We start from the raw sequence: 20,701 nt of genomic DNA, 5'->3' as shown, positions 1-20,701 counted from the left end.
ACATTTCCCAGACCTGACACTTTGAGTACATTTTCCAAACCTGAAGAAGAGCTCCATGTAAGCTTGAAAGCTTGTTTCTCTCACAAATGGAAACTGGCCTGTTAGCCTGGATTTGAGGGGTGTGTGTACCCCAGAATGTGTTCAAGCTAGTTGCAATCATATTATGTGCATTCAGCCACTCTGAATTAATACAATAGAAAACCACATAGTTAAGGCTTTTAGAGGCAAGGTGAAAACTAGCTGGTAGTTTCTTTAGAATGAGAATCAGGGAAAGAAAAGTCAAGAAGTGAGACTCAAAACCTTGGTGGATGGATGACCTGGAGTCTGGGAACCTCTGATATTAGAAGTTTATTGAAAGTTAGGAAAAGTGATGTTTTTGTAGAGGTCATTATGACCTATGTGTTTTGTAGAAGTTAGTTATAAAAGACCAGTGAATACAGTGTATTCTGGAGCAGTCCTCTGAAGCCATTTTGAGAGATGTTTTTCTTGACACCTTTTCTCCCCAGTGGATAAGGAACTGGCCACTGAGAACCCACTGCTAATTACTCAATACCATTCCAGATTTTAGGTAAATATCTGGGATGCTCTAAACCTATTGCTTATGTCTGTATGTGCTTAAATCTAACAAACTGCAGGTTTAGATAGTGCCTGCTTACTTGTATTAATCTTTCATCAGGCAGAAATGCTGTATTCCCATTGAGTGAAACAGTTAAGTTGCCCCTGCTGTGGGTTCTGAAAACCGTTGGTAACAGGTCCAAAAAAAAAGATATTACCTCATCCGCTTCATCTCTCCAATATCCTGGGACCAACCCGACTACAACAACACTGCAGACAGACAGATGAGAGATTTCCCTGACCTTTGCATAAATGTATGCAGTGCTGCAGGTGGGTCAGTCCCAGGATATTATAGATTCAAGCCTTTCCCTAATCCATTCACTTATCACTTACCTGTCTTCTAGGATTAAAGGCTACCATTCCAAAAATACCCACTGCCAATCCCAGCACTAGCACCTATTATCACAAGTCTCCTTGCTGCGGGATATTTTTCACCCTTATTCTTTCTGGCCACTACAGGTGATGAGTGGCAAAGGGGCATGGGAAGATGGAAACCAAAGCTCCTTGGGGCAATTCATCCTGCTAGGGGTGTCTGACCGGCCACAGTTGGAGCTGCTGCTCTTTGTGCTCATCTTAATCTCATACACCATGACCTTGCTTGGAAACACTACCATCATCATGGTCTCATGGCTAGACCCCCATCTCCACACGCCCATGTATTTCTTCCTTAGCAACCTCTCTTTCCTGGACCTCTGCTACACCACCAGCATTGGTCCCCAGATGCTGGTGAACTTCCGCAGCGCCCACAAATCCATTTCCTTGGCCGGCTGCGTGGCCCAGCTCTACATCTCCCTCTCTCTGGGTTGCACTGAGTGCCTCCTGCTGGCTGTCATGGCCTACGACCGCTATGCCGCCGTCTGCCAACCGCTGCGCTACACAGCCATCATGAGCCGCCGCCTCTGCCTGCAGCTGGCGGCCACCGCCTGGTTGTGTGGCTTCAGCAACTCCATGCTGCAGACCATCCTGACTCTGCAGCTGCCCCGGTGTGGGCAGAACCAAATCGAGCACTTCCTCTGTGAGCTGCCAGCCCTGCTCAAGCTGGCCTGTGTCGACACCTCTGCCAACGAAGCTGAGCTCCTTGCCAGTGCATTTTTCTTTCTGCTGGTGCCACTAGGCCTCATCCTGGTCTCCTACGGCTACATCGGCGCCGCCGTGATGAGGATTCACTCTGTGAAGGGCAGGCTCAAGGCCTTCAACACTTGTACCTCTCATTTAGCTGTGGTGTCACTCTTCTATGGCACGGCCATGTCCATGTATCTACAGCCTCCATCCAGCTACTCCCAGGACCGAGGCAAGATGGTCTCCCTCTTCTACACCATGGTGACCCCCATGCTCAACCCCTTCATCTACACGCTGAGGAACAAAGAGGTGCATGGGGCCCTGTGTAGGGTGCTGGGGAGGATCCCGAACACCCAGGGGACCTGAGCTGGGTAAACAATTGGCACAGAACCATCTGTACCTCTCATGACTACTGTAACCTCTTCTGTGTCCATGTGGAGCCTTCTGCCTTCCCTACAGCACCAGTCCTCTCCATCCACACAAACCCTCTGTCCTCTCCCACCCCACAGAACAAACCTGCCCTACCCCCACACCCAACCTGTCTGGCCTCTAACCCCACACAACCCTTCTGTCACCCCACATGGCCCTCTTGCCCTCTGCTTTGCAATACAAACAAGCACCATCCTAGCTGCACCTCTAGGAACAATCCCTCCTCTCCTGCCTGACGAGATTATTCTTATTGCTGTCTATTGCAGTAGCAAAAAGGATCCGACTGAGATTAGGGTTGTACCAAGTGCTGCACAGACACACAGCGAGAGGCAGTCCCTGCCCCAGCTGAGATCAGGGCCCCATTTTGCCTGGTGCTGCACATACACTGAGAATCAGTCCCTGCCCTACCTGAGATCTAGGCCATGTTCCGTGAGACAGGAAGATATATAAGTTCAATCCCTTCTGAAAAAAACTATTGGACATCACAATCAGGGCTGGTTCCAGGGTTTTTGCCACCCCAAGCAGGGAAAAAAAAAAAAAAAAAAAAAGCCGCGATCGCGATCAACTCTACCGCCGCCACTTCAGTCTTCGGCAGCAATTCGGTGGCTGGTCCTTCGCTCCGAGAGGGAGTGAGGGACCCGCCGCCGAATTGCCGCCGAAGAGCTGGACGTGCTGCCCCTCTCCATTGGCTGCCCCAGGCAGCTGCTTGCTGGGCTGGTGCCTGGAGCCGGCCCTGATCACAATTGAAGACTGGATTGAGTCAGTGAAGGCAGCTCTATGGGTGTTGAGAGTACCTGAAGAAGATCATGTGGATTTTGTGGAAGGCCAAAATCTCAAAGGCCAGGCCAGATCCACAGTGAAGTTCATGGCAACAGCTGATAAGCCAGACATAGAGAAGACATTTCAGATTCTCTTAGAAGTGTATGAGACAACGTAACCATTGGAACCAGACTCAAAGAATTCTATGAGCTGACACAGAATCCAGGTGGGACCATTCGGGCCTATTCATATAAGCTCTAGGAGAGAATGAGCCAGGTGAAACACTGGGACCTACAACAAGTTCTGGACATGGATATGGTCCTGAAAGTATAGTTAGTGCTGGGGCTCCAGGATGATTCCCTCCACTGTGAAATGAAGAAGAGGTTTAAAGAAGAGCCCAGTAAGAATTTCCATGAACTCGTGTAAGCTGCCATTACATGATCTGAATTAGAGCAAGTTCCAGTGGAAGAGATGGCCAAGCCCAACCCCCATACACAAAGTGGAGGCCTAGTAAAGGAAAAAGATTCTTCCCCAAACACAGTTAACGCTGGAAAGTTTGAAAGAAGCTGTCCAGAAACTGGCCGGCTAACAGGGGGTGATGCTGAAAATGATGACTGAGATGATGAAAGATAAACTCTCCCCTAGGACGCCAAAGTATCAAAAGGCACTGGGATCCTGAAAATCCCCACCTTAAAGGCACCTGATTTTCAGAAGGCAAGTGCTCAGGGCTCCCTGAAAAACAAGCATTTAAAAATCATGTATCATGCTCCAAAAATCGTGAGATTGTCTTTAAAATTGTGAGATTTAATTACATTATAACTGTTGGGTTCTTTTTCTTTGCCTTCCAGTTTCTGAGATTTAGATCACACTTGTGTCATGTTCTGGGGTTTTTCTCCATCTCCATGAGGGCTAGAAATGTTTCTTTTTAATTGTAAGCACATTCTTCCAGGCGCTGCAGCTTTCAGGAGAAGAAGTAGCACTGTGAGACTTTCGTTGGCAACACTGCATCAAATCAGATACCTAAAATCACCAGTCACTTTTGTAAATCTTGGTCCATATGCCTCTCTAGTAGCCTGACCCTCACTAACTACAACAGTTTGTTACGGAAGCACAGCCAAGGAAGTTGCGCTTTTGGTTCAATCTTCCCTTTATGCTCTGATACCTCTGGGTAGAATTGTCATTCACTGACTTTGCCTGTAGCAGCCGACCTCACCTCTGCAACCTGAAGGCTGAGTGCCTGAGTTAATAAATATGCCTCCAGCTTCACTTCATTCTCTGGGCTCTCCGTTCTGACTGAAGTTTTAGATAGCTAGACCAGCAGGTTAGGAGGCTGGATAGGTAGATATATTTTACTGAGACAAGGTTAGTGAGATAATATCTTTTATTGGACCAACTCCGAGCTACACGGAGAAGTTAGTCCAATAAAAGATATTACCTCACCACCTTCTCTCTCTAACATCCTGAGACCAACATGGCTACCACAAAACTGCAAACAACAGGTCGGTACATAGATAGATAGAGGGGGTGTATGGGGATAGATAGATACATAGATACATAGATAGATAGCATCCGGATTTAGACCGATAGGTATTCAGTTTATTTTTAAGTCTGGAAAGTGCCCAGTTATTTGCCCAGCACAGACACCTAAATGGAACAGAATGCTAGGATATAGACACATGTCTGAGCCAATCCCCTCAACCTGGGGCTGGATCGGAACCGGAACCCCCTAGAGAAAAAGAGGCCCCATATCGCATTCCTAGATCACTGCTGAGCTCGTGGTTTTGAAAACGTCTTGGCAGGAGGAGATTCAGCACCATTGCCTGATGGTTTCATCCCTGGTTTACACTGGAAGTGAGGGAGGGAAGGATCAGTTACACTGGACAGTGTGGGCATGTTTTTGTAGAGGTGTCATTTCCTAAGGTGTAAGTCAATCATGGACTGATAGGGGTTAGTGAGAAATTTCCCAGCTGTCCACGAAGCGTGTGGTGACACTTCATCTGAAGCTGGGACTGGCCACCGTTGACGATGGGGACTGGAAGGACCCACGTGGGATCCAGTCTGGGGACTGGTATGTTCCTGTTAGTTGTCTTTGTGCTGCGCTTCTCCCCAGCACATGTAACGCTCCCCAAGGTTGGATCCCTCTTGACACACTTCGGTTCACTTCTCAACCTGGCATTGAAAAAAATGTTAATGGCCTGTCTGGCCCCACTGTGGGCTTGTCACCATTTTGTCACAAATAGCAAGCGTTTTTAATAAGACCCAGAGTCCCCTCTTGATGCAGCCTCCAGCTGTGAGTGGGAGCCGATGTGCTAACAATGCCTGGCATGCTGCCTCCCGACACCTAATGAAGAGCCCTGGAGCAACAGCACCCCACACCGGGAGGCCTAACTTCTCAGGGGGTGCTCCCAGACCTTCCCCTGTTGCAGGCAGGGGCTGGATCTCTCTGCACGGAGCTGCCATGGAACTGATTGAGGTGACACAGTGGAGAGTCCAGGGCTAACCAGCTAAGGGCCGGGACAGGAAGGAGAGAGGCTTGACTGAGATCACAGTAATTATCCACTGGGGCAAAAGTCCTCCCCTCTGCCTGTGCCAGACAGATCACTGGCCAGCTAGTCCAAAACTCCATATCCCTCTGCCCCAGATCAGTGGCCAGCTAGTCCAGTACCCAATACACCCCTGCCCCAGATCACTGGCCAGCTAGTTTATTTACTCTGCAATGAATGAGGCCATTGGCCTTCTCGCCCTGTAGGTCAGCTCCCTCCAGCCTCCACACAAATTCATAGGCTCACAAACCCCTCCCGATAATAGCAGATCAGATTTGTTCTCCATTTGCTGTCCGAGAGTACCTGATGAAGGAATATGCAAATATTCTGCTCTCCATTGTATTGATGGGGAAACTGAGGCTTGGGGGGGGGGCAGATGAGACTTGCCTAAAGTCAGGAGTGGAAGTGGGAAGAGAACCATGGGGCCCTCATGCCCAGTCCATCAATCTAACCTCTAGACCACACTGCCTTGCAGAAGGGCACACTTATCGGACTCAGGCCTGGACTATCCAATGTGCACTTGGTACACTTGCCCAGGGCCACCTGCAACTCTATGTACCAGGTTAAAACATCACTCACTCAAATTTAGCCCATCCCTCCCACCCTTCATCACCCCTGTCACAATGGAGGGTTTGGCGTGGGATCGTGTGAGTGAGGGCTAGGTGATGGGAGGAAGCGGAGTAGGATGGCCAGGTTGGGGAGAACCTCCCTTCTCTCAGGATGGGAAAAAACTGCTGAGCCAGGGGATATGCCAGTGAGTGGCCAGGAGGTGCCCAGTGGCATTGAGTGAGGAGCTGAGGTGAGTTGGGAGTGTTGGGGAGGGGCAGGAGGTGAGTGGGGAATGCTGGGGGCTGTGAGGGGAGTTGTGGAGGGGAATTTGGGATGCTGGTGATAATGGGGTGAGTGTGGAGGCTATGGAGGGAATGGGGAATGTTGGGAAGTGGGATGAGTTGGGGAGGAATGGGGGTTTTGGGGGGTGGGGTGGGATGGGGGGCTGGGATTGTAGAAACTGTGCCCGGGGAGGGGCCTGGGATGTTTGGGGATGCAGTGAATGGGATGCATGTCAGGGCTGCTGGGTGTTGACAACAGGGGGCGCTATGACCCCTGAAATGGATCTTTAATGGCTTCCGGTGGAGCAGATAACTGTCATACCAGTGAAAAAGGTCCACAGTAATTATCTTCAGTAGACAGCAGTTTATTGAGACGGAATTACACAAGTGGTAAAGGGTTATATTAAGCACCTAACTCCTATATTAGACATTAAGAGCTATACATTCCTCTTAATGAGTCTCTCTCTCACAAACACACACAAACAGGCCCTGTATTAGCCTCACACAGTTCCTGCCTAGCAAACAAGGAAGGTGGTTGCCAATTTTATAGATGGCTTCTTCTCTCCTGGTCTGTTCTTCTCAGACCTTTGGTCTGTCTTGGATTCCCTTGAGGCAAGGCCTTGGTCGCCTTGAGACACCTCTGGTTCACAGTCCTACTCAAGCTCACGGAGCAGAGTTTTGGCTACTCTGTCTGGCAGCATTGCTTCTCCAAGAGTCAATTAAGGAATCCCAACCACAGTAATTTACTTTGCTTGATTCTTATACTCATGTCTAAAAGCATGCCCAGTGGGCGTATGGTTACTAATTTTTACCTAATTAGTATTTTAGAAGGGGCTGGGGGTGTGGTACGGAACGAAGATCACCCCACGCTTACTCACTCATCAATCATTCACTCTGGCTCTCTGTGCGGTGTCCTTGCTGTAAGGTCACTACAACCATGTCGACCTGTGCTCCATGCTGGAACTTTATACATGTGATATTTACTTTTCCATGGCCCATATTTGCCGACCAATAGGTTCAATATCGATCGTACACACAGACTTTGCCAGTTCTTTATCATATTTACTTCTGCTTAAAGGGAACCTGATCCCAGGATCCTCTGCAGCCCTTCAGCCATGTTTGAGTCAGGTCAAGTTATGCTCACACCATTCATTCAGTATGGCCACACTGATTTAGCACCATCCCAACACTGGGCTATGTGTGGTGGCTGTCAGGGTAAGCGGGATCTGGTGGAGGGCTGTTGGGACATATGTGGGGTAGGAGGGGAATTTGGGGGTATTTCTGTGAGGAGAAGTATGTGGGGGGAGGGGAGGAAGGGGCATCTGGGTATCTGAGTGGAGTGAGGTCTGTATCAGGCGGCGCAGGAGGGGCATCCGGGGCTCTGTGTTTGGTGGAGTATGTATGGGGAGGGGGTCCCTTGCTGTTTAGTTTACAGAAGGTGGGGGGAGCCCCCAATTTCCATGGTGCTCAGAGCCCCAAAATTCTTCAGTCCAGGCCTGCTTGAACTACAACCCAAATGGCCCTTCTCTCAGTTTCAGCCTATTCACAGTTTTCCCAGGCTTCCCCCACACACATTCCTCTCCCACTTGTTGGGAGGACTGGTGGCTTTGAGACACCTATAAATGGTCCTCCAGGTTCCCATACCTGTTAGCAAAGGGAATTCTGGGTGCCTTGACCCCACCCATTCACTTCTGGGCCTGATATTAAGTCACCAAGTATTGTTCAAAATTGATAGCTGAAGAGAAGCCAGGAGTCCTGGCTCCCAGCCCCCTGCTCTAACCCAATCCCCTCCCAGAGGTGGCAAGAGAACCCAGGTGTCCTGGGGGTCAGAGCTGTAACTTCCAGATAATGTTGCTGTGCAGTAACCCCAGCATCCTGCTGTCAGCACTGACTTGTTCTGAGAACTGTCTCTGCTTGACTCAGATGGGAAGGGACAATCCCTGCTCCCTTGGCTGCTTCAACCTTGGCCCTGCAACCTTGGCTGCTTCACAATGTTTTGCTGTTGTAGCTTCCAAAGTGGGTCACTCACAAGCAGCCTGCCAGCATGCGGGTCACACCCTGAGGGCTTGGCTACACTTACAAGTTAGAGCACATTAAAGCAGCCCAGTGCGCTCTAACTCATGGTGCATCCACATTGGCAAGGCACGTAGAGCGCTCTGACTCCAGGGCTAGAGCGTTCATGGTAATCCACCTCAGTGCGTGGAATAACATTTGATGCGCCCCTGCTGGAGCACCACGGCGCCAATGTGGACGCCCTGGTCTGTTAATGCACTCTGATTGGCTTCCAGAAATGTCCCACAATGCCTGTTCTAGCCACTCTGGTCATCAGTTTGAACTCTACTGCCCTGCCCTCAGGTGACCAACCACCAGATCAGCCCTTTAAATTCTCTGGGAATTTTGAAAATCCCCTTCCTGTTTGCTCAGCAAGGCATGGAGGGATAGCTCAGGGGTTTGAGCATTGGCCTGCTAAACCCAGGGTTATGAGCTCAATCCTTGAGGGGGCCATTTAGGGATCTAGGGCAAAAATCTGTCTGGGGATTAGTCCTGCTCTGAGCAGGGGGTTAGACTAGATGACTTCCTGAGGTCCCCTCCAACCCTGGTATTCTATGAATATCTTTCGAGGTGACCATGCCTCCATGTGCCAGGCGATCCCCAGTATGGAGCAATGGCGAAGTGCTGGACCTCATCAGTGTTTGGGTGGAGGAAGCGGTCCAGTCCCAGCTGTAGGAATTATGATACCTTTGGCCAGATATCAAGGGACATAAAGGAAAAGGGCCATGACCAGGACGCACTGCAGCGTTAAAGTGAAGGAGCTTCAGAATCTCTACCACAAAGCCTGTGAGGCAAACTGCTGCTGCAGTACTGCCCCCATGACCTGTCATTTCTACAAAGAGTTGGATGTGATACTTGGGGGTGGTGACCCCACCTCCGCTCCAAATACCACCATGGACACTTCAGAGCCCAGTTCACAAAGCAGGAGGAGGAAAGTGGGAGTGAGGGTGCTGACGAGGAGAAAGACACCCCGGAATCCCTAGATGCATGCAGCCAGGAGCTGTTTCAAGCCAGGAGGAAGGTAGCCAATCGCAGCAGCCGGTGCTTGGGGAAGGTCAAACACCAGAGGAGGTTCCCGTAAGCGGCTTTTATTTTGGGAAGGAAGTTATTCGGTGCGGGCTCTTGGGGTGAGGAGGGTTAGGGCTGCATGCATGCCTAGTTGCGGAATAGGGCACTGATGTGCTCTCTCACATCACGGTAATTGGCCTCAGTGATCTCTTCAAAGGTCTCATCCAGAACTTGGGCAATGCGCTTGCACAGATTTCTTGGGAGAGCCACTGTGGTCCTTGTCCCAGTCAGGCTAATAATGTCCGCGCCACTGTGCTGTGAGGGGTTGGGGGACCATTGCTGCATACAGGTAAGCTGTATATGGGCAGGGCAGAAGCTGCATTGCAGTAGAAGACCCTCCCTTGCTTCCCAGGTCACCCTCAGCAGCGAGATATCTTCCAGGATGAACTTCTGTTGAAAATGTGGGGACAGTGTTCAGTACAGGGGCCCCCTGGAGTTGTTGGCTCTCCTCAAGGCACAGAAACCCGGAGGACAGTACAGCCCTGAAACAATCAGTCCCCCTTGCCCTTGTACTTACTCACCATTTTGGGACTCTCATGGGTTATGGGACGCTCGCTTTGGGATGGGCAAATTATGCTATTGTGTAGACTGTGCTTGCCCTCCTTAAGTACGGGGGAATCATTGCTCTATCTGGTGTGAACACTGCTGCCTCTGTTAAGTGTTGCATTTTGCTTTTACAGATGCAACCTTGAGCTCTCAGCCGTCCGTCTTATCACCGGCTGAGAGGCTGCAAAGAATCAGGAAAAGTCCATGTAGAAGCAAAGAAGACATACTGCATGAAGTAATACAGCAGTCACTTAATGAGAATCTAAAAGCGCAGGAGTAGCAGGAGAGTAAAAGGGGGATCCGCCAGCAGAATGAGGAGCGCCAGCACAAAAGCGCAGTGCTCCGGCAGCAAAGTATGGAGCGGCTGGTAAACATCATGGAGTGCCAAGCGGACTCTATCCAGGCGCTTGTAGCTATGCAGGCGGAGTACTACCGTGCCCGCCCCCTCCCTGCAGCCCTTGTCCCAAAACTCTTTCCCTTGTGCCCCCATGTCACCTCCAACCCACTTTCCCCAACATCCGGGTTATTATCACCACCAGCTGCCTCCAACACCTGTAGCTTCACCACCCAGCCTTGAAAACTACGACCCTTTTACCCACTGCACTCAACCCCCATCACTGTGCAGTATCGCCATCCTGAAGTGCAGCACTCATTGCACAGCACTCCAGACAGGAAGGCTGAGTATGATAACAGGACATAAGCAAATCTGTGATTGTAACGTTCCCCACCCCACCCACTTGCCCTTTCTGTTTCCCAAGCAGTTGTGTTTGTTTTCAATAAATGAATTTTCTTTTCAATAAATGGATTTTTTGGCTTTGAAAACACTCTTCCTTATTGCATAAAGTAAAAGATACCTTAGCCCAGGAAAGCACCAGGCACTGCAAGTCAGCATAGCAAACAGAGATTCCTACTAACATTGGAACCATTGCACTTCACTCCCGTGCAGGGCACCAAACATTACTGGTGGCTTTCAGCCTCAAATTGCTCCTTCAAGGCATCCCTAATCCTTGTAGCCCCACGCTAGGCCCCTGCTCTCTGGCTGTTAATAGCCCTGCTCTCTGGCTGTTCAAATTCAGCCTCCAGGTGTTGAACCTCCGAGTTCCATGCCTGAGTGAATCTTTCACCCTTCCCTTCACAAATGTTATGGAGGGTACAGCACACGGATATATCCAGGGGGATGCTGTCATCGGCCAGGTCCAGCTTCCCATACAGAGACTGCCAGCGGGCCTTTAAAAGGCCATAAGCACATCCCACAGTCATTCTGCACCGGCTCAGCCTGTTGTTGAACCGTTCCTTGCTGCTGTCAAGGCTTCCTGTGTAGAGGTTCATGAGCCACGGCATTAAAGGGTAAATGAGGTCTCCAAGGATCACAATGGGCATTTTGACTTCCCCTGGTGATCTTCTGGTCTGGGAAAAAAGTCCTGGCTTGCAGTTTCCTGAACAGGCCAGTGTTCTGAAAGATGCATGCGTCATGCACCTTTCCGGGCCAGCCTGCATTAATGTCAATGAAACGCCCATGATGATCCATAAGCACCTGGAGAATGATAGAGAAATACCCCTTCCGATTACCGTACTTGGAGGCTAGGTGGGCTGGTGCCAGAATTGGAATATGATCCCACCTATCGCCCCTCCACAGTTAGGGAAACCCATTTGTGCAAAGCCAGCCACAATGTCATGCACTTTACCCAGAGTCATGGTTCCTCTGAGCAGGATGCAATTAATGGCCCTGCAAACTTGCATCAACACGATTCCAACGGTCGACTTTCCTACTCCAAACTGGTTAGCAACCGATCGGTAGCTGTCTGGAGTTGCCAGCTTCCAGATTGCAATCGCCACCTGCTTCTCCATTGTCAGGGCAGCTCTCAATCTCGTGTCCTTGCGCTGCAGGATAGGGGCGAGATCCTCACACAGTCCCATGAAAGTGGCTTTTCTCATCCAAAAGTTCTGCAGCCACTGCTTATCATCCCAGACTTGCAGGACGATGTGATTCCACCTCTCAGTGCTTGTTTCCCAAGCCCCAAAGTGGTGTTCCACAGTGCCGAGCCTGTCCGTGAATGCCACAAGCAATCTCGTGTCTTATGCATTATTCGAGTTGATATCATCCTCAGAGTCCTCACTGTCAGTTTGGATGTTAAAGAGTAACTCAACTGCCAGATGTGACATGCTGGTGAAACTCGTCAGCATATTCCTCAGCAGTTCGGGCTCCATTCCCGCAGACTGAAAAGGGAAGACAGAGCGCGCCACACAAAAAAAACGTCGAAAGATGGCGCCAAATGTGGACTGAAGCAGAGGGATTGCTGGGATGTGAAGCAATGCATCACGGGGCATTGGACAGGACCCAGAATGCCCCGCACCCCCCGTCCCCTTCCCACAAGCCACAGTACCAGAATGGGAAGATATGCTCTGTGGGATAGCTGCCCATAATGCACCACTCCCAATGCCACTGCAAGTGCCGCAAATGCGGCCACGCCAGTGCACTTGCAGCTGTCAGTGTGGACAGACTGCAGCGCTTTCCCTACTGCACTATATGAAGGCTGGTTTAACTCAAAGCGCTCTACATTTGCAAGTGTAGCCATGCCCTGAGTGTCTGTGTGTAGCCACAGCCCTGGTCCACAAAAAGAACAGGAATACTTGTGGCACCTTAGAGACTAACAAATTTATTAGAGCATAAGCTTTCGTGGGCTACAACCCACTTCTTCGGATGCATAGCCCTGGTCCAGCAACTCTTACACCAGCAGCTTGTTTCACTGTAAGTTCCATTTTGTTTAGGCACTTTGCCATTTTGTTTGTAAGGAGTTATTGTTTGTCCACCATTTTGATGACTTTCTTCTTGAAACAATTGGCACCTTTTTCTCGCTAAGGCGGGGAAAAAACAATGGTCACATGGCCTGTGTTCTGCCTAGTAACTGGAGAGTATAAAAGACTGCCGCACCCGAGAAGAGAGGCTGTCTTTCCTTGTGCTATCTCAGTACATGTCCTAGCCAAGGGTTTGAGGGATCTATGGAAGACCACAGAAGAAGATCCAAACTCCATAGCTCCCGCTATCAGTTGCTAATTGATTCTTTTCTTACCTGAAATCCTGTGTCCTCACCTTGCTGTCCTGGTGTATTCTATCCATGCCCTCTGATGTGGGTCCATTCCTCTGAACCTGGTGTAGTATGCTGTGTACCACTATACCTTACCTGTAGTAAATTCACCTTTGCTCTCATGTGTTTGGGACCTTGACTTTATGTTAATATGTTGTGCCAACCTGTATGAATCAAGTATCAGGGGGTAGCCGTGTTAGTCTGTATCTACAAAAACAACAAGGAGTCTGGTGGCACCTTAAAGGCTAACAGATTTATTTGGGCATAAGCTTTTGTGGGTAAAAACCTCACTTCTTTGGATGCATCCACGAAAGCTTATGCCCAAATAAATCGGTTAGTCTTTAAGGTGCTACCAGACTCCTTGTTGTTTTTGTATGAATCAGAATATCAGGGTTAGAAGGGACCTCAAGAGGTCATCTAGTCCAACCCCCTGCTCAAAGAAGGGCCCATCCCCAACTATTTTTTTTGCCCCAGATCCCTAAATGCCCCCCTCAAGGATTGACCTCACAACCCTGGGTTTAGCAGGCCAATGCTCAAACCACTGAGCTATCCCTCCCCCTATTTGTGTATTGTTTTGCCGGGGGTCCTATAAGTTACTGTTTCCTGTTTGAGTCACTGTTTAATAAACCAGTTTGCTTTATAGTTAATTCTGTCCTTAGTTTTCTCTCCATTGATAGATGAGCTTTGGGGGCACGAGTCTGCTGGGTGGGGACTCTGAGGTGTGGAACCTAGAGTACATCCAGTTAACCATAGGCAAGATCTGAGCTCCTGGTTAATAGGGTGACCCCAACACATTCCTAGTCAAGAATTCCCCCTCCCCACCCCCCCAAGATGTTTGTTCTGCACTGCCCAGCCCTCTCCTGGGCAGTTCAGATATTTTAGGTCTGTTGCCCTGTGAGGGGAGCACTATCCCACAGTTTGTTACTTTAAATGGAGTTACTCATACAATTCAGTTTAAATGCATCAGTGGATCAGTTTGGATTATGGAAAAAACATATTTATTTCACTACAAAGAGAGAGATTTTAAGTGAGTACAAGTATAAGGCATTAAAGTCAGAAATGGTTACAAGAGAAATAAAAATAAATCTCTTCCTAGTACTAAACCTTAACAAAGTAGATTTCGTTCAAGGTGAAATCCCTTACCACATGCTCCCAGTAACATTGCTGAGCCAATTCTCAGGCCAGGATTGGCTCGCAAAGACTGTCTTGTGATATAGGAGAGCCAAGGAGCAGTGGGAAGTGGTAGAAGGGAAGTATATAAATCCTAGGTTAATTAAGGCGTGGTTCCCTGCAGATTAGGGAGGGTTGCTACAGGTTAATTGGAGCACCTGTAATCAATTAAGGCCCTGTTAGAAACCTAATGAAACCCCCTGCTTCAGGTAGTAAGGGGGAAGGAGAGAGGACTGGAACTTGGAGATGTGCTGTTAGGCTTGGAGGAACAGAAAACTGGAGTAAGGGAGACCCTGCCCCAGCAGGACTGAAGGTACCCCACCCAAGGGAGAAGAGGGTAAGAACCTGCAGGGGTTGAGAGGGGCTGGGACTCAGAGTGAGGAGCAAACCCAGACCCCTCCCCCGCTTCCCTCCTTTACCACCTTCCTGGGCCATTAGTGAGGCCCTTGGTGCCCCAAGAGCAGGGGTTAGGGGTGGTATTTTAGCCCCCCCACCAAGAAAAGCGCAGGACCCACCCTACTATATTCACCATCTTGTCACATACCTTGGGGTGTTTCTGACCCACACTTTTATTGTCCAGTCCCCCTTTGAAATGAATTTTATTGAGGGTTATGCCTAGATAAAGTACATTCCTGCTGTGAAGATGGAGACGAGGAGTCTCATGGTGAAAGATGTTCCAGACTGTTGTTTGTTTAAATGCAGATGGGGTTGTTCCTGCCCCCGTTCCTTGCCTAAGTCTGGCCACTTGATAGGTGATTGCCATCAACTTTGACGACACCTGGCTAGACTCCTTTGTGTTCAAGAAACTGCAAGTAAATGCATTTCAGACCTAATTTCAGCTTATGGTTATTACTTTACATAGAATGTTGCTACACACATTTTGTCATGATAGTATTGACAAGTGTCTTATTGGTTTGCAAAGCTCTCTCCAATAGACTTAGAACAGCTGAGCCAATGCAGCCTTTTAAGTGTAGACTTGCCCTTAGAAAATTTTCTTAATAACTAACCTGAATCTCTGTTAGTACAGGCTAAGGCCATTACTTCTTGTCCCACCCTGGGTGGAGATAGAGAACCATTGATCACCATCCTCTTTATAACAACTTTTCACATATTTTAACACTGTTTCCAGGTCCCCCTTCAGCCTTTTGTCCTCTAGACTAAACATGCAGTTTTTTCAATCTTTCCTTATAGGTCATGTTTTCTAAACCTTTGATCGTTTTTGTTGCTGTCCTCTGTACTCTCTCCAGTTTGTCCACATCTTTCTTAATTTATATTATTTATTAATTAATAGTAATACTAATTGAGAGAATCCTTTAGACAACCTACACAAATTAAATTCTTTCAATCTTTCCATGTAATTAATTCCTTTCAGCCATAGACTGTAGACAGATAAACAGAAATCTATTGACCTATCATCGAGTTTTTCAAAGTGATCTACAATGGACACAAATAGGTAGCTTACCCTGTAATTTTCTATGCCACATCAGGGGCAGAGTGCAGTTAGAAGTGCAAATTTAGCGTTTGATCGTGGGGATCCTGACATACATCCTCCTGCAAAAAATTACCACTTAAGAAGTGCCAGTGCTTATGTTTTCCTGAGCAGAACTGGGGAACAAACCATTTGCAGAAACCACATGAAATGGACGCCAGTGGACTTTCCTTGGGCTAATCTAGTGTCTCACACCTAGAACCAGATGCAAAATTGAATGGTTACAAAGTTATTGGGTTTATAGATTCTGGGTCTATAGATTGGTAGGGATGGCTGATGAAATCTCTGAAATTGAGGGAATGCAGTGTTAAATGAGTGCCCTAGGTGTCATCATAGCAATTATTAATGGTTAGTTGTTAATGTTTGATAATTAATTGACAACTCAAATAAGCTGAAAGGCAACAAAGATAACACAGATAAATGGAAATACTTTTTAACATGACCCAAAATTAACCTGTGTTAATCATACTCCATGACATTATCAGGGAAAGATTAAGCATTTATTCTAGATGTTGGTTCCTCACCGAGGTTGGTCTAGAGCTCCTTGGTAAATTAGAAGTTAACTTAATGACATACAATGTTTCTATGACTGCTACCAAAATTACTAATAAGATGCATGACAGTTACTAATAAGAGTTATTCAAAAATTTGTAAATTAATTTGTAAATTATTTTAAGGTCAGAGTTAAGATTACAATTTGAGTTAAAAGCATTTTTCTTTGACGTTTCTGAGAAGGGCATTGCATCTTGAAATGACCTCATCATATACACTATTGAGGATTCAAATGTTTAAAGAATATATGTTCCCATGATTCAGGGTAAAGGTCAGCCTCTAACTGTCTGCACTGAGGAAGAAATTTCTGTTATAGGTAGGTTGTCTCATTGCCTATCCCCTGGCATAGATATCCTAGAACTACCACCAATTGCCACGGCTGCACTTTTCCAAGACAACTTGTTTGAAGTATTGTTGTAGGCAGGTTGGTCCCAGGATATGAGCAAAGCAAAGTAGGTGAGGTAATCTCTTTTATTGGACCAATTTACGTTGGAAGCTTCAAAAGAAAGCTGCACAACACCTTCAAAAGATGTGCCTGAGAACTTAGTCTTCTTGTGACAGATTTATGTTACCAATTTGCCCGGGGTGTCAGGTGATCAGGCTGAGGCTGCAGTATCTTTAGGGGAGGAGATGGAGGAGCACACCAAGTGACTAAATTTTAAAGCTTTATTAATAAAATAATTAAAAAATAAAGTAACAGCGGTGAGCACTGGGAATGCTCCCATGTCTCTCAGCGGAAGAAAGAAAGCATTAGTGCCCTAGCCCTAACCCACTTTCATACTCACACCCATGCTACCCGAGGCTGGCCAAGTCTGAGTGTAATGTAAGAAGAAGAGGGGGAAGAGGTGGACGGGAGTTCTTGTCCTGTGCACAGGTCATCCAGGGTCCGCTGTTGATCTCCAACTTGCTTCAGCTCTCAGGAGGGTTTTAAAGTCCTGGGTTCTTTTGGGGGCATTTCATTCAGGGACCTCTGTTCCTGGTGCTCTTTGTACCAGTCCAAACTGGCCTTCCGTGGCTTTCTCAGCTTTCCCAAAACACACCAGCCTCAGGGAACTGAAAATGGTTGTTCCTCCCTCCCTCCCGCTGGCCTTCACTGTCTCATTCATTTTTGCAGCCCCTGCAGTCCTGTTCAGCTGAATCCTCCTTTCTCATGGCTAGTCAGGGTGGAATATGTCCCCATCTTTCTTGGCTGGCAGCTGAGAGTCAGATGTGTGCTGCAGCCTTGGGCTGGAGTCAGCGTCTTATCTTCAGACTGAGCTAGATGAAATGTCAAGTTAACCCATTCTCTGCTCTCTCCCTCCCTCTTTGGCCTCTCGCAACCTGCAAAAGAATTTTTCACTCCACACTCACACCTTTGACCCTTCCCGACATGCTTGGCAATGCCTGCACCAGCATTAGCAACATACAAGGCTGATCTGCCTCCCCATGGGACCCCCTGAGGGAGGGGGTCCTTGGGGCTGTGACATTCTGGACACTGAAAACCCTGGACTTAACAGACACTCTGGTTTATGACCCTGCAGTGAGGCCGAGTGGCCTCTCTCCGAGCAGGAGAGCGAGGCACCATTACACTCCCATTGGAGGATGGCTCCTAGATCACCCTGCCCCCCTCCCCAGAACTATTGGGGTGTGGCCGGAAATATAAAAGGCCAGCTCTGCAGCACAGTTGGGAGAGAGCTGCTGGAGGAGAAGGACGCTTTGCCTATTTGGCCGCGTTCCCGAGAGGAACATTCACCTGACTGTTCCTAATTCCTTCTTGTGGTTTTCCTGGTTTTGTACAGGTGGGGAACCTGGCCATCATCGCTGTCTCGTGGCTGGAACCCACACCCCTATGTATTTCTTCCTCAGCAACCTCTCTTTCCTGGACCTTTGCTACACCACCAGCACCGTTCCTCAGATGCTGGTGAACTTCCGCAGTGCCCATAAGTCCATCACCTGGGCAGGCTGCATATCCCAGCTCTACATCTTTCTCTCACTGGCTGGCACCGAGTGCCTCCTGCTGGCTCTCATGGCCTACGACCGCTACGTCGCCATCTGCCAGCCCCTATGTTACACAGCCATCATGAGCCGCCGCCTCTGCCTGCAGATGGCAGCCACTGTATGGTTGTGCAGCTTTGGCAACTCTATCCTGCAGGCCAATTCTGACCATGCGGCTGCCCCGACGCAGCCGGAACTGGGTCGACCACTTCTTCTAGGAGATGCTGGCCCTGCTCAAGCCGGCCTGTGTCGACACCTTTGCCAATGAGGCCCAGGCATTTGCTGTCAGTGGTCTCTTCCTCATGGTGCTGCTGGGCCTCATCCTGGTCTCCTACAGCTACATTTTCACCGCTATGCTGAGGATTCGCTCAGCCCAGGGTGAGCTCAAGGCTTTCAACACCTGCGTCTCCGACCTGGCTGTGGTGTCACTTCTATGGCACGGCCATTTCCATATATCCACATCCTCCATCCAGCTACTCACAGGACTGGGGCAAGATGGCCTCCCTCTTCTATGGCATTATCGCTCCCATGCTCAACTCCCCGATCTACACGCTGAGGAACAAGGATGTGCATGGTGCCCTAAGGAAGCTGCTGGGGAGGCTATTCTGGAGAAAAAGGACATGAGCCAGAGAAATGAGTTGGGACTGGCTGGCTTGGTTCTCTATGGGGCAGCAGCTCTGATCCAGCCTCATCTCAGGGAGGGAGACTGGTTGGCTCGGGGGCCCAGGCTATTGTATATGGAGCCTTTCCCATCTAGGAGCTCTGCATTTTAATCTCTCTGACCAAATGGTGCTGGGACTGGGAAACCAGAGGTCCGTCACCATGAGCCCCAGAAGGCAGAAGAGTGTGAAAAGGCCCAGCAGATGGTGTTGGGCATCGCACTGTGTCCTTCCTTGGCTCCATCCATGAACAAAGCTGGCTCTGCATGGAGATCACTAAGCAATAGGGGGAGGGATAGCTCAGTGGTTTGTGCATTGGCTAGCTAAGCTTAGGGTTGTGAGCTCAATCCTTGAGGTGCCGTTTAGGGATCTGGGGCAAAAATCTGTCTGGGGTTAGGTACTACTTTGAGCAGGAGGTTGGAGTAGATGACCTCCTGAGGTCCCTTCCAGCCCTCATATTTTATGATGTGGGCATCTGAGAGTTGTCTCTCTGCACCAGAGCCAGACCTACACTTAACATATAATCCCTCTGATTCTCTAATATTGATCTAAAATCCCCATCAACATTGCCTCCTTTCTATTTAATTCTCGGATATGGATAGTTTTGGGGCTTCTTCCCTCTTCTCATGTTAAACTGCAGCTACTTCACCACCTGGGAAGGATGCTCACCAGAGTCACCATTCTGCACCAGGTAATTCTGCTCTCATCAATGCTGAGCGGGCAGCCGTTAGTTCGGGGCTCAGGCCCTCTGGTGCAGGGACTGAGCAGACAAACAGCTAGGGAGCCCAGGCCCTGGATCAGGGCGGGGCACACACAGTTCTAGCCCAGGCCCTTGGTTGCAGGGGCTGAGCGAGCAAACAGTTCAGGAGCCCAGGCCCTGGATCAGGGCGGGGCAAACACAGTTAGAGCTCAGGCCCTTGGTTGCAGGGGACTGAGCGAGCAAGCAGGTAAGGCACGCCTAGGCTCCTGTAGCCGAGCGTTGGGTGAGGAGGAAGCCTGCCACCTGTGAGCGGGGGTGGCAGAGGGGAACGCAGGCCCACCCACTCCACTGCGTTCCAGCCCGGGGCCCTAGCAGCAGTTACTGCCGCTGCTGGTCAGTGGGGTATCCAGACCGCAACACACTGACATTGGCTCACATTCGTCTGCAGCCGGACCGGGGTCGGCTACCCCCGGGCTACTTCCAGGATCCCCCTCAGAGCCTACCTCGTTCGTCGCACCGGGCTCGTGCCAGTCCATCTGCATGGGCTCCTCTCGGCCAGGGCTTGGTGGCAGGTCCGGTAGCTCTGCCGGGAACTCAGGCCAACGGCACTCGGGCCCGCCTGGGATCTGCTCCATTCCATCTTCTGGTGGGAGGTGGCCACGCTACAGGACTTCATGCTGCATATTGACATTGTGAGGCCTGCAGGGTGCTAGGCCTGGAGGCACCAGCCTAGCTTCCACCAAGTGCAGGAGATCTGTAAGCTGGCCATGGAGGTCTTTGTGTACAGGCCAGTCAGCTCAGAGGAGGAATAGAAGGACCTAGCACTTCCTTGAAAAGAGATCAAGGCCCAGACAAAGGGATGGGTTTTTTTCTTCAATCTTCACTGAGGATTTGGAGCAATGGTTGGACACTTGGATAAGGAGGATCTGCCTCCCTGAGCAGAGAATCCACCAGGGAATAAGTCACACACTTGTCCAGTATTTCCCGCCCCCGCCCCCCCACAAACCAGGGGGTGGATGCCAGTGGTAAAGCCACAATGGGAATCTGTGCGGATCAGTCAGGAAATGCAAACCCAGTTACACACACTTCTGTGGAGCCACAGATAGAACCCCTTTCCTACAGCACTAAATACCCAAGACCAGTTCACCTACAAGCAATCTGGTCTGCTGC

At 49.3% G+C, this 20,701-nt stretch overlaps 1 protein-coding gene and 1 pseudogene across 1 annotated transcript; both read left to right on the top strand.

Moving 5' to 3' along the window:
* The first annotated feature begins 1,203 nt into the window (after nt 1–1,203).
* LOC101944178 (putative olfactory receptor 2B8) lies at nt 1,204–2,040 on the top strand. The gene has a single exon (XM_005312867.2). The coding sequence runs from the start codon at nt 1,204–1,206 to the stop codon at nt 2,038–2,040; it is 837 nt and encodes a 278-aa protein (XP_005312924.2).
* Nucleotides 2,041–9,012: 6,972 nt separating this feature from the next.
* LOC101943922 (olfactory receptor 2B2-like) lies at nt 9,013–18,796 on the top strand (annotated as a pseudogene).
* Nucleotides 18,797–20,701: the final 1,905 nt, after the last annotated feature.

The sequence above is a fragment of the Chrysemys picta genome, chromosome 12 (assembly GCF_011386835.1).
Source record: "Chrysemys picta bellii isolate R12L10 chromosome 12, ASM1138683v2, whole genome shotgun sequence".
Lineage (NCBI taxonomy): Eukaryota > Metazoa > Chordata > Testudines > Emydidae > Chrysemys > Chrysemys picta.
The sequence above is the reverse complement of the archived record's forward strand: the minus strand, read 5'-3'. Positions and strand labels throughout refer to the sequence as shown.

What these genes read in the sequence shown, in the direction of transcription:
- LOC101944178 (XM_005312867.2), top strand. Translation starts at nt 1,204, where the DNA reads ATGACCTTGCTTGGAAACACTACCATCATCATGGTCTCATGGCTAGAC.